This window comes from Pleurodeles waltl, chromosome 11 (genome assembly GCF_031143425.1).
Source record: "Pleurodeles waltl isolate 20211129_DDA chromosome 11, aPleWal1.hap1.20221129, whole genome shotgun sequence".
In the NCBI taxonomy this organism is placed as follows: domain Eukaryota; kingdom Metazoa; phylum Chordata; class Amphibia; order Caudata; family Salamandridae; genus Pleurodeles; species Pleurodeles waltl.
In genome coordinates, this window is record NC_090450.1 from 591,260,216 (window position 1) to 591,280,872 (window position 20,657).

The 20,657-nt window shown below is 44.8% G+C and overlaps 1 protein-coding gene across 1 annotated transcript in view; it reads right to left on the reverse strand.

Moving 5' to 3' along the window:
• HK2 (hexokinase 2) overlaps positions 1–20,657 on the reverse strand; it is a 155,770-nt gene that overhangs the window by 57,445 nt on the left and 77,668 nt on the right. The window contains exons 9-11 of the mRNA XM_069214099.1: positions 15,772–16,005; positions 14,878–15,182; positions 163–311 (exon numbers count right to left, since the gene is read on the reverse strand). Coding sequence (XP_069070200.1) covers positions 163–311; positions 14,878–15,182; positions 15,772–16,005 — 688 coding nt within the window. The remainder of the gene's footprint in view (positions 1–162; positions 312–14,877; positions 15,183–15,771; positions 16,006–20,657) is intronic.

Below are 20,657 nucleotides of genomic sequence, written 5' to 3' on the forward strand. Positions count from 1 at the left end.
TGTACATTGGGTCCCTAGTTTCCAAAATGCGTAGAAAAGGTCCCATTTAGTTCATATCTGTATTGATTGTGTAATGATAGATATAATGTGAAAAGAACTTGTTAATGTATACATTTTGCATTTACTACAGTCATGTATTACTTTAGGATTGCTGTGACTCACCTCTTCTCCTGTACCTTGCATGACATCTTTGGGAATTGTGTAGATCTTGTTGTGCATTTCAACACCACGTCTCATTCCATTTCGTACACGGACAAGCAGCACACGGAAGTTAGTGCCCCCAAGATCCAAAGCTAAAAAGTCACCTTTTTCTGAAATGAAGCGAGCACAATTTTGATGTAAGTGATTAATCTTCATGCCTACTTTAATTAGTAGACTGCTGCAAAAACAATAAGCCTCGGGGGCAAAAGAGGATGGTCACTATCACTGGACCGCATCAGTGTGCATTATGGTGATATGTCAGGCCTCAGAAACAATGTACTTGTATCTGTTTCACACAATGTTGACTGATAAACTACAACCCTTAATTCTAACCCTGATAAAATTGTGGAAAATATATTTTTTCAAATTTACAGATCCACATATGTAAGAGGATATTACATTTTCCATACACACGCTTTATAAAAGGTGTAATAATATTTATGTTTCCCAAATTGAGACAATCAACACCAGACTTAGAAAAACCAAGGGAATCCAGCTGATTGTTCCAGACAACTAGGAAAATAATACATCAGTCTCAGTATTCACTTAGGAAATAACACCATACATTACTATGGTTCACGATTTGGCATATTCATATACCCCCTTACTTTACTGACAGGTTCTTACAAGTAGTTTCATTTTCTTGTTTTGGTGTCATTGAGCTCTCATGTCAAATGCTATTAATCTGGTCCTCCTATCTGAGCATCCCAGTTTTGCAAGCATATATTGGTATTCAGCTGTTTTGGCACTGGCAGACTTTCTGTGAAACTTAGTGCATCTCACCACTACCCACTCTGCTGGCCTGTGGAGGGACATAATAAAGCCATGGATAGGGTGACTAGATGTGAATTCCCCGGACAGTCCCCGTTTTGAGAGCTCTGTCCTGGTGTCATGACACGTTTAACTATTTTAGATATATATCACGGTTTCTGAAGAAAGTGGAGTGAGTGTTTATTGTAATAAAGCTAATTATTCCTGAGGCTGTGGCTGCATCAGCCTCATTCTAGCAACACAACAGGAGCTCAGATGAACCTTCATTTCATAGTCCCTGCAGAAGGGAGAGAGTGTTGGGGGTATGGAGGAGGTCCTGCCATAGCTAAACTAAAAGTGGAGAGAGGGGAAGAGATGGGGATAGAGAGAGGAAGAGGGGGAGCAAGAGGAAGAGGGGAAGAGAGAGAGAGACTGGGGAAGAGAGACCGAGAGAAAGAGAGAGAATGTATGTAAAACATGTATAGATGTAGGTTTAAAAAAGGAGACCAAGATCAAATCAAATTAAACTTATAAAGCGCACAGATACTTTGAGGACTGTCCTGGCACTACAGGTGTGTAGACGACTGATCACAGTGTATATGTATATGAGAGGGGACGCATGCTGAAAAGCTTCATTGAAAAGCCAGGTTTTTAGGCTGCGTATAAAAGAGCCTGCATTCTTGACAGTGCTGCAGGTGCCCGAGGGAGAGTATTCTAGCTAGCAGTGGCTAGCGCAGAAAAGGAAGATCCTCCCCATTTCTTCCTCCTCCTCCTCTTATGAACTGCAGCTAGCAACCATCAGCAGAGCGTAGGGTTCTAGAGGGTAAATAGTGAAATAGTCGCTTAGATAAATATTAAAGACCTAATGTATAAAAACCTCTCTGAGCAAGCACCAGTGCTTTAAATTTTACTCTCGCCAGTATGGGTCAGAGGAGATGGGGCAGAACTCGGCCAGATCTCCCCACCTCACTAAGAGGGGAGGAGAACCAAAGATCAGTATCTCTGTTTTGCTTGTGTTGCACTGGTGGTTGCTCTCACACATCCACAATGTTTACACCTATTGCACCTAGTAAAGTCTGCTTTGGGTTTCACCCAAACAGGGGAAGACAAGTTTTTTGGAGTAAGATCTATCATTGTAAGCACTAGATAATCATGGTGACTGTGGGGTGACACTATCTGTGCCCTTCTTTGAGGTCTACTTTTGCTAGGGATACATCGGAGGATTTAAATATGTTGCTACTTCCTAAAGTTAGTGTTGTAAACAAGGCCGGGTATAAACATATTGCTTAACCAGGAGTGGCGTCCTTGTTTCCTTTCATGCTATGGGGAACAGGACTGTGGAAAAACACACACACACCCCACACCCCACACCACTCGTCCCTATTAAGGAACTTACAGAGAGACTTTCACACCCAGTCACACACTTGAACAGACACTCTTGCAGCCAGTCTTGTACACAGACACTCACACCCACTATCACAACCAGACCCTCTCACATTCACACACGCTCACACATGCATTCACACTAAGTTCCATCATCACTCTCTCTCAAACCCAGAAACACACTCGTACATATGCTCTCACACCCACTCACACCTTCACACCCAGGCACACACTCACACCCACTCTCAGTCACAGACACACATTTACTCTCACACCCACACAGACTCTCTCACACCCACTCATCCACTCTCACATCCAGACACTTTCACACGCCGAAACACACTCTTACACCCACTCTCATACCCAGACAAACTCCCACACCCACTGTCACCCAGGCACACACACACTGACACTCACACTCACCCTCACACCCAGACAAACCCTCTCACGCCCACTCACACCCAGATAAATCTTCTCACACCCACTTTCCCAGACAAACCCTCTCACACCCAGACACTTTTACACCCACTCACACACTTACAGCCAGTTTCACGAGACATCCTCTCTCACAGACACATCCTCTTACACCCGCTCCCACGCAGACATTCTCACACCTAGACACTCCCACATGCACTCTCACACCCAGAAACACACAGTCAGACACTCACGCTGAGACACTCTCTCATACCCACTCTCACAGCCAGACACTCTCACACTTTGACACACCCTCACACCTACTCTTACATTACATTTATCAGAAGCACAATTTTCAGTATTTTTCCACTTTTACGGATAAATACAGACAGGAAACACATTGCTTTCTGCCTGTATTCATCTGTAAAAATCTGTAAAACTGGAAGCCTTACTTATAAATTACCAAATTCCTACCTCCTCTTTCTTGAACCAAAATTCTAAAGAGGATTACTACTAGAAAAATGGATTAGTACACTTCTAGTACAATATATTAAGACATCATACGGCCTACCAAGGATGATGTCTACATAAGGGATTAAAGATACTGAATTGCACTTTCTCCTAGAACAAAAATAAATACCACTAAATTCTAAACGTGGATCACAAACGACAAACCAGTACAAACAACTATTTTATACCGAAATAAATACTACTAAAGATATTAAAGTCAAACACTATTTTTGGATATTGAACTTGATTTTATAAGTTAAAGTGGACGGACAGAGAATATTAAAAAAAGTAACACAATCAAAACACACATTTCAAGAACAACTGAAAAATTATAAAAATAATTAGAACACTGACATACTCTACTCCTTGTTAATGGATTACCGGATTCTACAACATCATGTGGCCTACCAGGGGTGATATCTTTTTAAGGCTTTTCATATACTACTATCCTTCATACATATTAATTGTAATGGAACACTCTCAAAATAACAAATACTTGCCTTAATTATATATCTATTGCATAACCTAAGTATAGGTAAAACAGTTACAGAATTATTTGTAGTTAGTGTGACACATAGTATTGTTAATTTACAATAACGTGCTATGCACCCATGGGCGTTTTTCTACAGTCTATATGATTGCTTTCCCCCACTGTTCAGTGAGGAATCTGTATACAACACTTCATTTATGGTGTAAAGGTATGGAAGCTGAGAACAGTGAAAAGGGGTAAATAAAATGCTTCAATTGTATGTATAATTGCTTTAGAAGGATATAAATTTGTTGTGTTTTATTAAACAACTTTTTCCATTACATATTGTGAAACTTTAATTATCAAATTTATAATTTGAATCATTACCTTCTATTTTTATTTAATTTCTTTTCACAAAGATTGATGGACCCATGTATTGCGGTAATTTAGGCAACTAATTATGTCTCTCTCTATTCATAGACCATTCATAACTATACCTAACCAGACATAGGTTATTAGAGTGATACACTAATACATAGTAAAAAAAAAAAAAAAAAAATAATGATATATCACCATGTATACTTGTACAAACACTAACTCACCCAGACCCAGACTCATGCATACACGAACACACCCAGCCATACACTAACAGATATACTAACACATCCAGGCACATTCAAATGCAGATACTGATACATCCAACCAAATAATAATGCATACAATGATACACCTGGCACACAGTGATACTTACACTGACACAACCAAGCACACATTAATGTAGACACTGACACTCAGTAACACACCAATGCAGACACTTACACACGCAGCCATACACTGATGCAGGCACTGATACAACTAGGGACACAATCAAGCTTACACTGACACACTCAGGCACACAGTCAAACATACACTAACACAGCCAGCCACACACTGATGCATATACTAACACACTCAGGCACACACTGATGCATGCACCAACACACCCAGCGATGCATGCACCAACACACCCAGTGATTCATACACTAACATACCAAGGCGCACACTTATGCATTCATTAACACACCTAGTCATACACTGATACATACACTGACACACCCAAGTACACACAGATGTATACACTAACGCATTCAGGTACACACTGATACATACGCTGACACACTGAGGCACACACTGATGCATGCACTACCACAGACACACACACCAATATATACACTAACCTACCCAGGTACTTACATACATACATACACTAATACACCCAGAAAGAGACTGATACATGCACTAACATACCCAGACATACACTAATACATACACTCACACCCCCAGACACTCACTACTGCATGCACTAAAACACAGGCACACAAGGATACATACCTTTTCATTCCCAGGCACACATTCATACATATGCTAACTTACACATCCACACTACGATACATACACGGTCACATACAGGGACACACTGATGAATGCACGATTATACCCAGACACACAGATACATATATTAACACATCCAGGCACACACTGAGGATACATACACTAACACACCCAGGGATACACTAAGGCATGCACTAACACACCCAGGGATACACGAAGGCACACACTAACACACCCAGACTCACACCAATGCATAGACTAATACACTCAGGCACACATTGATGCATACAATAAAAACCCTAGGCGCACATACTCATGCACACACTGACAACCGTGGACACACACTCATCCATACACTGACGTACCTAGGCCACACTCCTACATACACTAACATACCTCAGACAGTCTAATCCACAATACATACATACCTTAATACACCCAGGCACATACACTAAAACATCAAAGCCCACAATCATGTATACTCTGAGACACCTAGGCATACACTCATGTATGCACTAACACACCCAGACACACAGTGATGCATATGCTAACACACCCAAACCGATATATACTATCATGCTTCTAGGCACAAACAGATACATGCCCTAACACACCCAGACACACAGTGATGCTTACACTAACACACCCATGCACAAACTGATGCATGCACTAAGATACGCAGACACAGACTGATACATATACTGACACATACACACACACACACACACTTTTCCATGTACTAACATACCCAGGCAAACACTCACAGATACACTCATCCATACATTTACACAGCCAAGCACAAAAGTCTACATTCACAGAACTAATAAAATATACAGCCATAAAGCACAGAGGGAGTCAGCTCTTTGAATGATGGTTCCTAAAAGAACCTTTTATTAAATTTTCAAAAGAAAATTATTATTATTTTCAATCAAAAAAGTAAACACCATACCAAAATAATTCAAAAATCAAAACTAAATTGAACAAACTGACGTTTTTCTGGATCAGTGGTATAGCCCAAAAGGAGGAACAAAAACTAAGTCATCCCTCTCCCATAGGAAATCCTTTATTCTGCCTTCCTGGGCCTGATCTGCTCAAGCAGCAGGAGGGCAGAAACCTGTCTGAGAGGTGGCAGCATCTGGGGCTGTCTGGAAAACCTCAGAAGGCTATACTGGCAGTACTGGGGGGGTCCTCTAAGGAGCCTCCAGAGTGCATGGAATCATACAACCAATGCTTGCAAAAGCCTTGGGGTATGATTCCAACATGTTTGATACCAAACATGGCCATATTTGGAGTTACCATTGTGAAGATGTACATGGATAGTGACCAATGTATAGTGCACATGTAAAATGGGGTCCCCACACTCACGAAGTCCGGGAAAATGGTCCTGGACAACGTGGGGACACCTCTGCTAGTGCAGGAGTGCCCTCACACACAGGTACTCTGCACCCAGCCTTCAGGGTTGGAAGGCCTGGTGTATGGGTGACTTATAAGTGACCTTGTGGAGTGTAAATTGCTGTGAAAGGGTACATACACCATTTCACACAGGCTGCAATGGCAGTCCTGTAGAAGCCTTTGCATGGGCTCTCTATGAGTGGCAAAAATAATGCTGCAGCCCATAGGAATCTCTTGGAACGCCAATGCCCTGGGTATCTAGTTACCATATACTAGGGACTTATAAGGGCGGGCCAGTATGCCAATTATGAGTGGAATACTGTGTTATCATTACTCAACAACCACATTTAAAGGGAAAGAGCATAATCACTGGGGTCCTGGTTAGCAGGAGCCCAGTGACACAGCCAAACATACTGTCAAACAGGCCAAAAATGGGGGTAACCATGCTAGAAAGAGGCTACTTTCTCACACTCCTCCTCCTCATCTTGGAGCACCTGAGGGTCTTTAGGTTGAGGAGCAGCACTCCCTTCAACCTTCTCAAGCAGAAGCAGACAAAAAAGTGCTATTGGATGTGGTTTTAATCAAAAATGTGAGTGGTAAAAAGATACCCAATGAAAAGGCAGATTTTCTCTCGGTCATCAGTCCAGTCTGTGGACCCGGTAGCGGATTCATGGACCCGCTAATATCGTAAAATAAGGAAATTGTTAAAAAAATATAAATATACAACATTATTTATTTCTTGCAAATTATGTTCACAATGATTACAATATCAAATAAGCATTTGCAATACAATGGGTCTCACATTTGCTCGCGTTAGAGCTATTAGCGTTGTAAACTCCTAACCGTACTTTTCTTGCCACATAAACTGATAATGAAAAGTAAAACAGTTTCACATGTGCAAGCCGACGGTCACCATGAGCATGAAGGAGACAGAAAAGAAAACAGAAGTTCGCTCGCAGTGAAACGAAACGGCAAAAGCGCAATTATCCATGTAACCAGCAAAAGTAGATTTATTCATGTAACAGGGTCAATGTCATGCAAAGTGCTCGACTAGTACCCAGCAAGATTGCGCTGCGTAGGAAATTAAAAAAAACATTGTGCAGAGCCATTCGTAAAACACGGAGCATTGTATGTTTTCAGTAGTTCACTGGTGCGGTAGAGAAGAGCTAAACATGGGAAAAGGCATGAGGTATGCATGCCTTTCTCTAACGAAATTAAGCAAATTTTGAAAGGCAAGCCAACGAACCAACCAAACTGATGGGCGTGATTAAAAGCCCACAGCGAGATTACAACAGGGGCCAGAGCGCTTGCGCGCTCGAGCCTAAAAGAGAGGCCCTTATATAGCGCAAATATTTTGCTTATGCAAGGATGGCACCATTTGCCCTTCAAAGCATTTCCAGAGGCTGGGGAGGCGACTCCTCCCCAGCCTGTAACACCTATTTCCAAAGGGAAAGGGTGTAACATCCTCTTCCCAAAGGAAATGCTTTGCTCTGCCTTCCTGGGACTGAGCTGATCAGACCCCACGAGGGCAGAACCCCAACTGTGAGGTGGCAGCAGCTGTAGCTGCAGTGCAAGCCTCCGAGAGCTGGTTTGGCAGTACTGGGGGTCCATGGTGGAGCCCCCAGGATGCATGGAATTGGCTCCCCAATACCAGATTTGGAATGGGGGGGGGGGGGAACAATTCCCTGATCTTAGACACCTTAAATGGCCATATTTGGTGTTACCATTATGAAGCTACATATAGGTATTGACCTATATGTAGTTCACGCGTGTAATGGCGTCCCCGCACTCACAAAGTCCAGGGAATTGGCCCTGAACTGCGTGGGAGCACCTTTGTTAGTGCAAGGGCACCCTCACACTTAGTAACTTTTCACCTAACCTTCAGTAAATGAAGGTTAGACATATAGGTGACTTATAAGTTACTTAAGTGCTTTGAAAATGGCTGTGAAATAGTGTGTGCACTATTTCACGCAGGCTGCAGTGATAGTCCTGTGAAATGGTTTGTGTCAGCTCCTTATGGGTGGCAAAAGAAATGATGCAGCCTATAAGGATCTCTTGGAACCCCAATGCCCTGGGTACCTAGGTACCATATACTAGGGACTTATAAGGGGGTTGGGTCCAGTGTGCCAATTGAAATTGTAAATGAAGTCACTAGCCTCTAATGACAATTTTAAAGGCAGAGAGAGCATAAGCACTGAGGTTCTGATTAACAGAGCCTCAGTGACACAGTTAAGCACTATACAGACATACACATTAGGCCATAACCTATGAGCACTGGGGCCCTGACCAGCAGGATCCTAATGAGACAGGCAAAAACATACTGACATACAGGCAAAAATGGGGGTAACATTCCAGACAAGATGGTACTTTCCTACACAACCCCCCCCCCCCCCACCCAAACGAAGGACAATAAGACTAGCCATGACCTGACGAGTCTTCATTGTCTAAGTGGAAATATCTGGAGAGTCCATCTGCATTGGAGTGGCTACTCCCAGGTCTATGTTCCACTGTATAGTCCATTCCCTGTAGAGATATGGACCACCTCAACAATTTAGGGTTTTAACCTTTCATTTGTTTAAGCCACAATAGAGGTTTGTGGTTTGTCTGAACAATTAAGTGAGTCCCAAATAAGTAGGTTCTCAGCTTCTTTAGTGCCCAGACCACAGCAAAGGCCTCCCTCTCTATGGTAGACCAACACTTTTCTCTAGGGGTCAACCTTCTGCTGATAAAAACAACAGATTGATCCTGGTCCTCGGAGTCAAGTTGTCATAGTACAGCCCCTACCCCTAATTCAGAAGCATCTGTTTGGACAATTAATTTTTGGGAGTCATTTGGGCTCTTCAAGACAGGTGCAGAGCACAATGCCTGCTTAAGCTCCTCAAAAGGTTTTTGATAGCTAACTGTCCACAATACCTTTTTAGGCATTTTCTTGCTGGTGAGGTCATTAAGAGGTGCTGCAATGTAGCCATAGTTCTTAATGTACCTCTGGTAATACCCAGTGAGTCCCAAGAAGGCTCTGACCTGGGTCGGTGTAGTAAGGGGAGCCCAGTCCATTATAGGCCGAATCTTCCCCTGTAGTGGTTCAATCTGTTCTCCACCTACCAGGTGGCCCAGGTCAACCACTTTCCCCTGGCCTATCTGGCACTTTGAAGCCTTGATAGTTAGGCCTGCCTTTTGCAGGACCTCCAAAACGTTCCAGAGGTGGACCAGGTGGTCATCCCAAGTGGAGCTAAATACAGCAATATCATCTAATTATGCTGCACTGAAAGCTTCCAAACCTTGGAGGACTCTATTCACCAGCCTCTTAAAAGTGACAGGTGCATTTTTCAAACCAAAGGGCATAACTGTGAATTGATAATGCCCGCCTATGGTAGAAAATGCAATTTTTTGCTTTAGCATCCTCTGACAATTTGATCTGCCAATACCCTGCAGTTAAATCAAAGGTGCTTAGAAACTTGGTAGATGCCAGTATATCTATTAGATCATCTGCCCTGAGTATAGGGTGAGCATCAGTTTTGATTACAGTATTGAAACCCCTATGGTCCACACAATACCACATTTCTCTCTTTCCATCTTTACTATACAGTTTGTGGACAAGCACCACTGGGCTGGCCCAAGGGCTATCAGAAGCCTCAATAACTCCTAGATCCAACATTTTCTGAACCTCTGTTTAATGCAATCTCTGACATGGTCAGGTTGCCTGTAAATGTTACTTTTGACAGGTAAACTGTCTCCAGGGTCAATAGTATGTTCACATCAAGTAGTTGTACCAGGTGTGAGTGAGAAGAGTTCAGAAAACTGATCAAGGAGACTTTTACAGTCTTCCTTCTGCTCAGCAGTAAGGCAGTCTGCAAGAACCACTCCTACTAAGCCATCAGCTTCAGTGTTTGAGAAGAGGTCAGTGAGAGGGTCACTCTCTTCCTCCTGCCCGTCATCTGTAGCCATGAGCAGGGTTAAGTCATCCCTGTCATATTAAGGTTTCAGGCAGTTGACATGAAGCACCTAAGGGGACTTCTGGCAGTGCCCAGGTCTACCAGGTAGGTGACCTCACCCTTCTTTTCTACAATGAGATGGGATCCACTCCATTTGTCTTGGAGTGCTCTTGGAGCCACAGGCTCCAATACCCATACCTTCTTTCCTGGGTGGTACTGGGTCAGGACAGCCTTCTGGTCATGCCATTGCTTTTGGAGCTCTTCGCTGGCCTGAAGGTTTTTAGTGGCCTTTTTCATGTACTTAGCCATTCTAGATCTTAGGCCAAGCACATAGTCCACACTGTAGATTTACTCACTTTCCTAAACTTTTTCTCTTTCAATATGTCTTCCGTAGAAGCTTCCCCTAGAGTTGTGAAAACAACATATGAGAATTTAAACTTTAAAAGTTTGAGAGGTCTCTGTATTGAAAGAAGTTTGGGGATTGGGAAGAACCCCAAGAAGGAATTCCTCTTCAATCTTCTCCTCCACTGTGACAAGGAACCCCCCCCCTCTGTCCAGATCAGACAGAGGGGGGGGGGGGTGAAGGGGATAGAGGATGATTCCAACCAGGAAGGCTCAGAGGAGCAAACTGACAATCCTGGGGAGGGTCCTTCCACTGATTTATCTGTTAACAGACCCCTTGGTACAACTGGTAGTGGGAAAGGTTCACACACTAGTAGGGCTCTCTTCACACCTATAGGCCAGGTCACTAAGGTAGCTCCAGTTAGGGATAGATCAGCATCTGCACATTCCCAGGTTACCTCTGTTTCAGAGGCATCCCACACATCTAACCCTGAGGACCAGTTCCTAGATAGAGAACTCAGGAAGCTGAGGTTAGAGGAGGCCAGGCTGAGGCTACAGCAGCAACAGTTGGCCTAAGACAGGGAATCCCTGGCTGTAGAAAGTGAAAGGTAGGGTTTGGGGTTAGTTCCCCACGGTGGCAGCAGCAGTTTCAGAAATTCAAATGTTAGAGAACCTTCATTTGACTCTAGGAATCTGCATAAAGTTGTCCCTCCTTACAAGGATGGTGATGACATATATAAGTGGTTTGCTGCACTTGAGAGGGCCTGTAAAGTTCAGAAGGTCCCTCATGTACAGTGGGCTGCTATCCTGTGGCTATTCTTCTCTAGTAAGGGGAGCGACAGACTCCTTATTGTCAGACAGGATGATGCAGATAATTACCAAATTCTTAAAAGTGCACTCTTGGATGATCTGGGCTTAACCACTGAACAATAAAGGATTTAAGTTCAGAGAGACCAGAAAGGAGTCATCACAGGATTGGACAGACTTTGTAGACTGTTCAGTGAAGGCCCTAGAAGGCTGGTTAAATGGCAGTAAGGTGACTATGAAAGCCTATATAACTTGATTCTGAGAGAGCATATCATGAATAATTGTGTGTCTGACTTGTTGCATCATTATCTTGTGGACTTAGATCTGACCTCTCCCCAAGAATTGGGAAAGAAGGCAGACAAACGGGTCAGAACAAGGGTGAACAGAAAAGTTAACACAGGGGGTGACAAGGACAGAAAGAAGAATGGTAAGTCACATGACAAGGGTGGGGACAAAGATAAAAAGTCATCAGAGTCTTCATCAGGCCCACAAAAATCCTCTGGGAGTGGTGGGTCCAAATCCTCTTCTCACAGAGATAAGAAACCTTGGTGTTATTTGTGTAAAGCTAAAGGCCATTGGGCAAGTGATCCCACTTGTTAAAAAAAGAAACACCAAACCTCCCACCACCAGAACCCCAACTGCAACCACTAGTGCCCCTAGTAATAGCAGTGGTGGTGGGAAGAGCACTACTAATAGCCAGAGGGTGTAGATTGGCTCACCATTGGTAATGTTGTTGGGGTTGGTCTAGTTAGGGAAATCACTGAGGCTGTTTTAGTCTTGGATGGTGGCATTGACTTTGCTGCCTTGGTTGCGTGTCCCCTTATTATGGATAAGTACAAGCAGCTACCCCTGATTAATGGTGTTCAGGTTGAGGCCTACAGGGACACAGGTGTCAGTGTCACAATGGTGATGGAAAAACCGGTGCTGGAAAATTTTTTGGGGGTTATGCACCATCCACAGGGCATCATGGAAGGTGGATGCTGGAAGGGTGGGCCAGGGAACAGGACAGTGGGGGTATGAGGAGGCGGCCACCGACAAGGGGTTTGCGTGGGACAGTTGTGGGGGCCCACAGCCATATGCGATGGGCGGGAAAAGACCATATTATTTTTTACACTAATGTCCTGGATGTTTTTCAGGGCTATGTGAGGGTCGGAATTATTGGGGGTAAAGGGTGTCAGCGGGGTGCTGTGGAATGAGGTTTCCGTTCAGCAGGGGTTTGTGGAGCTGCGCTTGCGTAAGTCAAAGATGGATCAGAGATCTTTGTGTAAAACTGCGGTCCTGCAGAAATTCCCAGTTATAGGACTCTGTCCTGTTAGGTGGGGCACAAGGTTGCGGAGACTAGCTGGGACTGCAATTAAGGTGGTTTTCCGCCATGTTACTGGGGCTCCGTGAACATCTTTTCAGTTACCGGCTTTGGAGCATGCTGGGGGAGGAACAAGAGCTTTTGGCACACACTCCTTTAGGATTGGAGTGGCCACTGAGGCAGCGAGGTGGGGTTGGAATAGCGATAAAATCATGAATTTGGGGAGGTGGTCACCGGAATGCTTCTGCCGCTATGTGCGTTTGGGGGAAGGGGAGTGTTTATTGTAAAAGGGGCTGTTTTCTGTGTGGCTCACCATTTTTGCCCTTTCAGTTGCTGTGGTCAGCCCGGAGGCTGTTGATCTGGATCGTAGGACATTTCTTTATCAAGTAGGTGGGGAGGCATAAAGTCCAGAGAGGTCATGGAACCAATTTGGGTCTGGACACTGGATTGTGTGCGGTGACCTGGAATGGCAGAGCGGGTATGAGATGGAAGGATTTGCTGGCATGTTTGAATAGCATGCTGCGGCAACGTAAATGCCCAGATGTTTTGGTGCTTCAGTTGGGGAAAATTACATGATGGTGTGCAAGGGGCCAGCTTAGCTCAAGGAGATAAAGAAGGATCTGAAGGATATTAAACACCAGTGGTTGGGATGCCACATCATTTGAACAGAGTTTGTTCCGCAGAGGGACAGGAAGGGTGAAAATCAACTGTCTGTGATTGACAGGTCAAAGAAGAAGATCATTGAGGAGATGTAAGCCTTTTATACAGAGGAAGGTTTCAGCACAGGGGAACATCCTGAGTCGAGATACAGTGCGGTTGAGTTTTTCTAGGGGGGGGGGATGTGGTGCATTTGTCTCGCTTCGGGATGGAGCTGTAACTTATGCAATTGTGAGAGAGTCCCTCAATACCACAATGAACGTGCACAGATGATGGGAGGCTTTCTTCTAGTTGTGGGGGCGGGGGGGGTCAGAAAATCTTGGGGGGGGTTCTGAGGGTCAGTTAGCCGTCATGTTGACATGATTATAGAGCAAGGTTGTTGTTGATATATGTGAACAGTGGAGGTGGGGGATGTCAACAAAAGTTAAACAGAGGTAACACGGAATTAAGAGTTACATTGTAGGAATGTAGATAGTTTTAAGTGTAGGTTACATGGTAGGAGAGTTAAATGTAAAATAACAGCAGTATAGGATTTAACAAGTTGTAGGATAAATGTGTAAAATGGGGAGGGTTATTTGGGGGGGGGGGGCAGTGATCGTAGGTGGTTTGTGTATAAAGAGGTTGAGTTTTGTAAAGACAAAGGCCTAGGTTTTTATTATGTGATGTGCAACTGTTATCAATAACGCGGCCTTTTCCACACCAAAACATTATGAGTCAGTGGTTTGTGCTGCCCCATTTCACAGAATGAGTATTGAGGGGCAGCCGATGGGAGGGAGGTCTGCTCCTCTGGTTGACTGAGGCAATGGTCAGCCCCAAAACATCAGTTGGGCAATGTTTGAGCTCTTCTTTGGACTGTGAGCTCTTCCTTGGGCTGGTAGCCAACCCAAATATAAATACAGACATTTTGTGCCTTTTCCCCAGGTGCAGTTTAGTTTTGTAAAGGCAAAGGCCAAGGTTTTTTTTTTTTATGTGAGGCGCACCAGTTATCAATAAAGTGGTCTTTTCCACACCAAAGAAGTAGGAGTCTGATTTGCTGTCCCCTTTCCCCCCACTTATATGCAAGAGTTATGTTCTATCCATTTTGTAATTTATCATTCTGTTCTGCTTTACTTACATTGCTATGATTTATTGATATATGTCCACATTTGCATTTAATAAGGTTTGCTTTTACCTATTTTGTTATGCGTGCTCAGGTTCAGTAAACTGTATAAAGAAAAACAACACTAAAAAAGCGGAAATAAAATATTAAACCAATCCAGATTCTACTCCATATAAAAAAAAAAAGAAAATATTAAATCACAGGAAAGAAAAGGCGCACTCACTAGGTTTTTCTCTTTTCACCTTACCTGTGCCATCTGGAGTTGAGCGGACGTAGGTTGGCAGCATTTTTACAGAAGCTTCGGCATGAGATTCCTTTTTGAGTCCTCGCTCCATCTCTTTTCTCAGAATGTTCTTCACTTCATATAACTGTTTGCTGCTCAGCCGCAGAGCGTCGAGAGTCTTTTGCCTCTCTTTCTGCTGGGCCGCCAACCTGTACGCGACAGCAGTGACCATAGCGGCACCCTTCCCGCTGCCATCTTCTGATCTGATAAACCGCACATCGCAGTCAGGTACCAGCCTTCGTAAAGTCTTCTGCAGGCGTCTGGCAAAGCTGTATTGATGAAAAAAAAAAAAATGTTTTCTGCTGCAGGACCATAAATCAATTTTTTTTTTTTGCTTCCTACTCCTCAGGTACGTAAAAGCTAATGTGATCACATTAACTTTCCCTCCAGTAACAGTGCAGCGAAACTATTATATCATTTTGCAGATTTCAATACATCCTTTTTGTAAACAGACCAGTCAACTGTTGACCTGAAAGTCGGTCAACTGCATTTTTTATTTTTTTTAAATGTGCATGTGTCAAAATTGCTTCAGCTATTTAAACAAGTAAAAATACATACTTGATTATTATAAAAGTGAGTTTAAATGAAGGAGATAATTCACAACCAGTGGCCAGGGTAAGATTTGATTCCAAGTTGGACTCAACTTAATGTATTTAAGCCCACTGTTCAGCAGTAAATGGAAGGAAAGCAAAACAATTAAGAAGGGATGTTTCCTTGCATTGGGGAGGGGAGCAAACTCAATAAATAAGGTTTGTACACAATTTTACAAAAATAGACCAAAATGAATGGTGCATTTTTTAAAGCAACAAAAATTAATGGCAAACTCGGATGTGGTTTATTTATTGCAGCGTGACTTACTGAGGGTGTTTCTTGTAGACAGACCCGTCCACTCCAATGCTAGAACGAAGTCTCTCCACACCTTTGTTCTCTTTGATGCGGCGCAGTACAGCAGCCAGTGCAGCGGCACAAAGGTTAGACGAACGAGTGGACACAATTTGGCAAACACGATGGGCAGCCACACAGTCTTCTTTAGATGGTTCCAGGCCTAGCTTTGTTAAAATCTCATGTGCCTTTTGTATGCCTTCTTTGTCCCTATAAATACAACACCATTACTAGAAATAACAGTTATTACAATGCAAAATTTTATTAAATTATATTTCAACTACATTCTAATAACCAAACTTCCAAAAATACATGTTAAATAAAAAGGTTTAGGAAGGCTAACTGTTGGACATGGCACTTCTTGGGGAATTTTCCTAAAACTGTTTGCTTTTTTCCTCCCATTCTTTGCTGACTCCCTGTGTGTAGGAAAGTACCACCTTGCCTGGCATGTTACCCCCATATGTCACTGTATGTATGTTAGTCCTTGTGTCACTGCGACCCTGCCAAGCAGGGCCCCAGTGCTCATAGTATGTGCCCTGTATGTGTTCCCTGTGTGGTGCCTAACTGTATCACTGAAGCTCTGCTAACCAGAACCTCAGTGTTTATGGTCTCTCTGCTTTCCAAATTTGTCACTACAGGCTAGTGACTAAATTTACCAATTCACATTGGCATACTGGTACACCCATATAATTCCCTTGTATATGGTACTGAGGTACCCAGGGTATTGGGGTTCCAGGAGATCCCTATGGGCTGCAGCATTTCTTTTGCCACCCATAGGGAGCTCTGATAATTCTTACACAGGCCTGCTACTGCAGCCTGCGTGAAATAATGTCCACATTATTTCACAGCCATTTACCACTGCACTTAAGTAACTTATAAGCCACCTATAGGTCTAACCTTCACCTGGTGAAGGTAGGGTGCAAAGTTACTTTGTGTGTGGGCACCCTGGCACTAGCCAAGGTGCCCCCACATCATTCAGGGCAAATTCCCCGGACTTTGTGAGTGCGGGGACACCATTACACGTGTGCACTATACATAGATCACTACCTATGTATAGAATCACAATGGTAACTCCAAATATGGCCATGTAACATGTCTAAGATCATGGAATTGTCACCCCAATACCATTCTGGTATTGGGGGGAACAGTTCCATGATCCCCCGGGTCTCTAGCACAGAACCCGGGTACTACCAAACTGCTGCTGTTGCCAACCCCTCAGACAGGTTTCTGCCCTCCTGGGGTCCAGGCAGCCCTGGCCCAGAAAGGCAGAACAAAGGATTTCTTCTGAGAGAGGGTGTTACACCCTCTCCCTTTGGAAAAAGGTGTCAGGGCTGGGGAGGAGTAGCCTCCCCCAGCCTCTGGAAATGCTTTGATGGGCACAGATGGTGCCCATCTCTGCATAAGCCAGTCTACACCGGTTCAGGGATTCCCCCAGCCCTGCTCTGGCACGAAACTGGACCAAAAAAAGGGGAGTGACCACTCCCCTGACCAGTACCTCCCAGGGGAGGTGCCCAGAGCTCCTCCAGTGTGTCCCAGACCTCTGCCATCTTGGAAACAGAGGTGTTGGGGGGCACACTGGACTGCTCCGAGTGGCCATTGCCAGCAGGTGAAGTCAGAGGCTCCTTCTGATAGGCTCTTACCTCTCTTGGTAGCCAATCCTCCTTCCTTAGTAGCCAAACCTCCTTTTCTGGCTATTTAGGGTCTCTGCTTTGGGGAATTCTTCAGATAACGAATGCAAGAGCTCACCAGAGTTCCTCTGCATCTCCCTCTTCGCTTTCTACCAAGGATCGACCGCTGACTTCTCCAGGACGCCTGCAAAACCGCAACAAAGTAGCAAGACGACTACCAGCAACATTGTAGCGCCTCATCCTGCCAGCTTTCTCGACTGTTTCCAGCAGGTGCATGCTCTGGGGGTAGCCTGCCTTCACCCTGCACCAGAAGCTCCGAAGAAATCTCCTGTGGGTCGACCGAATCTTCCCCCTGCTAACGCGGGCACCAAAAGACTGCATCACTCGTCCTCTGGGTCCCCTCTCATCCTAACGAGCGTGGTCCCTGAAACACAGCAACTCTGTCCAAGTGACTCCCACAGTTCAGTGACTCTTCAGTCCAAGTTTGGTGGAGGTAAGTCCTTGCCTCCCCACGCTAGACTGCAAAGCTGTGTACTGCGTGATTTGCAGCTGCTCCAGCTCCTGTGCACTCTTTCAGGATCTCTTTCGTGCACAGCCTAACCTGGGTCCCCAGCACTCCCTTCTGCAGTGCACAACCCTCCGAGTTGGCCTGTGACGTTGTGGGACCCTCTTTTGTAACTTTGCGTGGACTCCGGTTCACTAATCTTCTAAGTGCCTGTTGGTGTACTTCTGCGGGTGCTGCCTGCTTCTGTGAGGGCTCTCTGAGTTGCTGAGTTACTCTGTCTGCTCCCCCTCCTCCTCCTAAAGGCGACATCCTGGTCCTTCCTGGTCCTCAGCAGCACCCAAAAACCTCTACTGCGACCCTTGCATTTAGCAAGGCTTGTTTGCAGAATTTCTGCATGGGAACACCTCTGCAAGCTTCATAGCGATGTGGGACATCTGTCTTCCAAAGGAGCAGTCCCTACTTCTCTTCTTTCTTGCAGAACTCCAAGCTTCTTCCATCCGGAGGCAGCTTCCTTGCACCTTCAAACGGAGTTTCCGGGGCTCCTGCTCCCCCTGGACACTGTTGCGACTATTGGACTTGGTCCCCTTGCCTTGCAGGTCCTCAGGTCCGGAAATCCATTGTCAGTGCACCGCTGGTGTTTGTTATTCTTGCAGAATCCCCCTATCACGACTATTGTGCTCTTTTGGGGTAGTATGCGTACTTTACTCCTACTTTTCAGGGTCTTGGGGTGGGGTATCTTGGACACCCTGTTTTCTTACAGTCCCAGCGACCCTCTACAAGCTCACATAGGTCTGGGGTCCATTCGAGATTCGCATTCCACTTTTGGAGTATATGGTTTGTGTTGCCCCTATACCTATGCTTGCCTATTGCAACCTATTGTAATTCTACACTGTTTGCACTACTTTTCTGACTCTTACTTACCTGATTTTGGTTTGTGTACATATAACTTGTGTATATTACTTACCTTCTTACTCAGGGTGGTCACTGAGATACTTGTGGCATATTGTCATAAAATAAAGTACCTTTATTTTTAGTACATCTGTGTATTGTGTTTCCTTATGATATTGTGCATATGATATAAGTGGTATAGTAGGAGCTTTGCATGTCTCCTAGTTCAGCCTAAGCTGCTTTGCCATAGCTACCTTCTATCAGCCTAAGCTGCTAGGAACACCTCTATTCTACTAATAAGGGATAACTGGACCTGGCACAAGGTGTAAGTACCTTTGGTACCCACTACAAGCCAGGCAGCCTCCTACACTGAGTGCGACCTTAAGACTCAGGGAACTTCTCTATTTTATGGCAGTGGGAAAGTGCATGCGCCCTTTCTACCTATGTGAAGAAGGGGTGGGTATTACCATGGTTGAGGTGCTGTTCTTGGAGGACCCTGTAAAAAAGATACCCCACATACATGGGGCAGGTACAGCCCTGGCTACTAGGAGAACACTGCACTGTATGTGCCACCCCCTAGAAGGCCCGGTCAACCATATCTTAGGCCCGATTGGATGAAACTCCAACGTGCAGTACACGGACATTGAGTGTTCTCTTCGGAGGCAAACAGATCTAATCAAGGCTCTCCCACAGCTGAAAGAGTCCTCACACCACGCCACTCATGATCTGCTAGGCATCGATGGCTGAGTTTGCCCACTCTGGCATTCAGAGAACTTGCCAGGTGTTGAACCACAAGGGTTAGGCCTTGCTGTTCCAGCCATGTCCAGTGCCTCTTGACAAAGGGTCCATGACCCCACCCCACTCTGCTCATTGCAGTACCACAGGGCAGTGGTGTTGTTAGTGAACACCTGCACTAACATCCCCTTAACAGAGGGAAGAAATAATTTCAATGCCAGCTGGATCGACCAAAGCTGCAGCAGATTGATGTGGAGTCTGGATTCCGCTAGAGTCCTCTGATTTCCACCTTTCCGAGATTGCCGCTCCAATTACGTGTCACTATTGTGAGGTCTGGTTAGGGAAGGGATAGGAGTCTGCCTTTGATCCAATTGCAGTTTGTAATTCACCACTGCAGGTCTTTTGCAGGTCCCTCTGAGATCTCAACCATGTCTGAGTGATTTTCCTGATGCTACGCCCACTGGAACTTCAGGTCTCACTGCAGAGCCCGCATATACCATCTGGCATGATTTACCAGCAGGATGCAGGAGGCAAGGAGACCCAGCATCCTCAGTCAGTCTCATCGAAACCCAGGGTAGAGGTCGTAAAAATCGGTATCATAACCTGAATATCCCGGACTCGCTGCTCAGGGAGATAAGCCCAAAAATGCACTGTGTCCAGAACTGCTCTGATGAAAGAGAGCATTTGAGAGGGAGTCAGGGGTGACTTTGGCATGGTTATAGTTAACCCCAGGGAATGCAGGAAGTCCTCCGTAGTCTGGAGGTGAGGGATGACAAGACTGCGGTGAGGCTGCCTTAAACAGCCAGTCATCGAGGCAAGGAGAAGACTGAAACCTCTAACCTGTACAGATGAGCTGCAATCGCTGCCATCACCTTGGTGAACACCCGAGGGTCATTGGTAAGACCAAACGGGAGGAAGATAAACTGAAAGTGCTGTTTACCTACCTTGAACTGCAGGTAACGCCTGTTGGAAGGCAGGATGGGAATGTGAAAATTTACATCCTGCAAGTCAAATGCTACCAACCAATCTTCTGGTCTAGGGCAGACAAGACCTGAGCCAATGTGAACAACTTGAGCTTCTCCTTCTTGATGAAGAGACCCATGTTC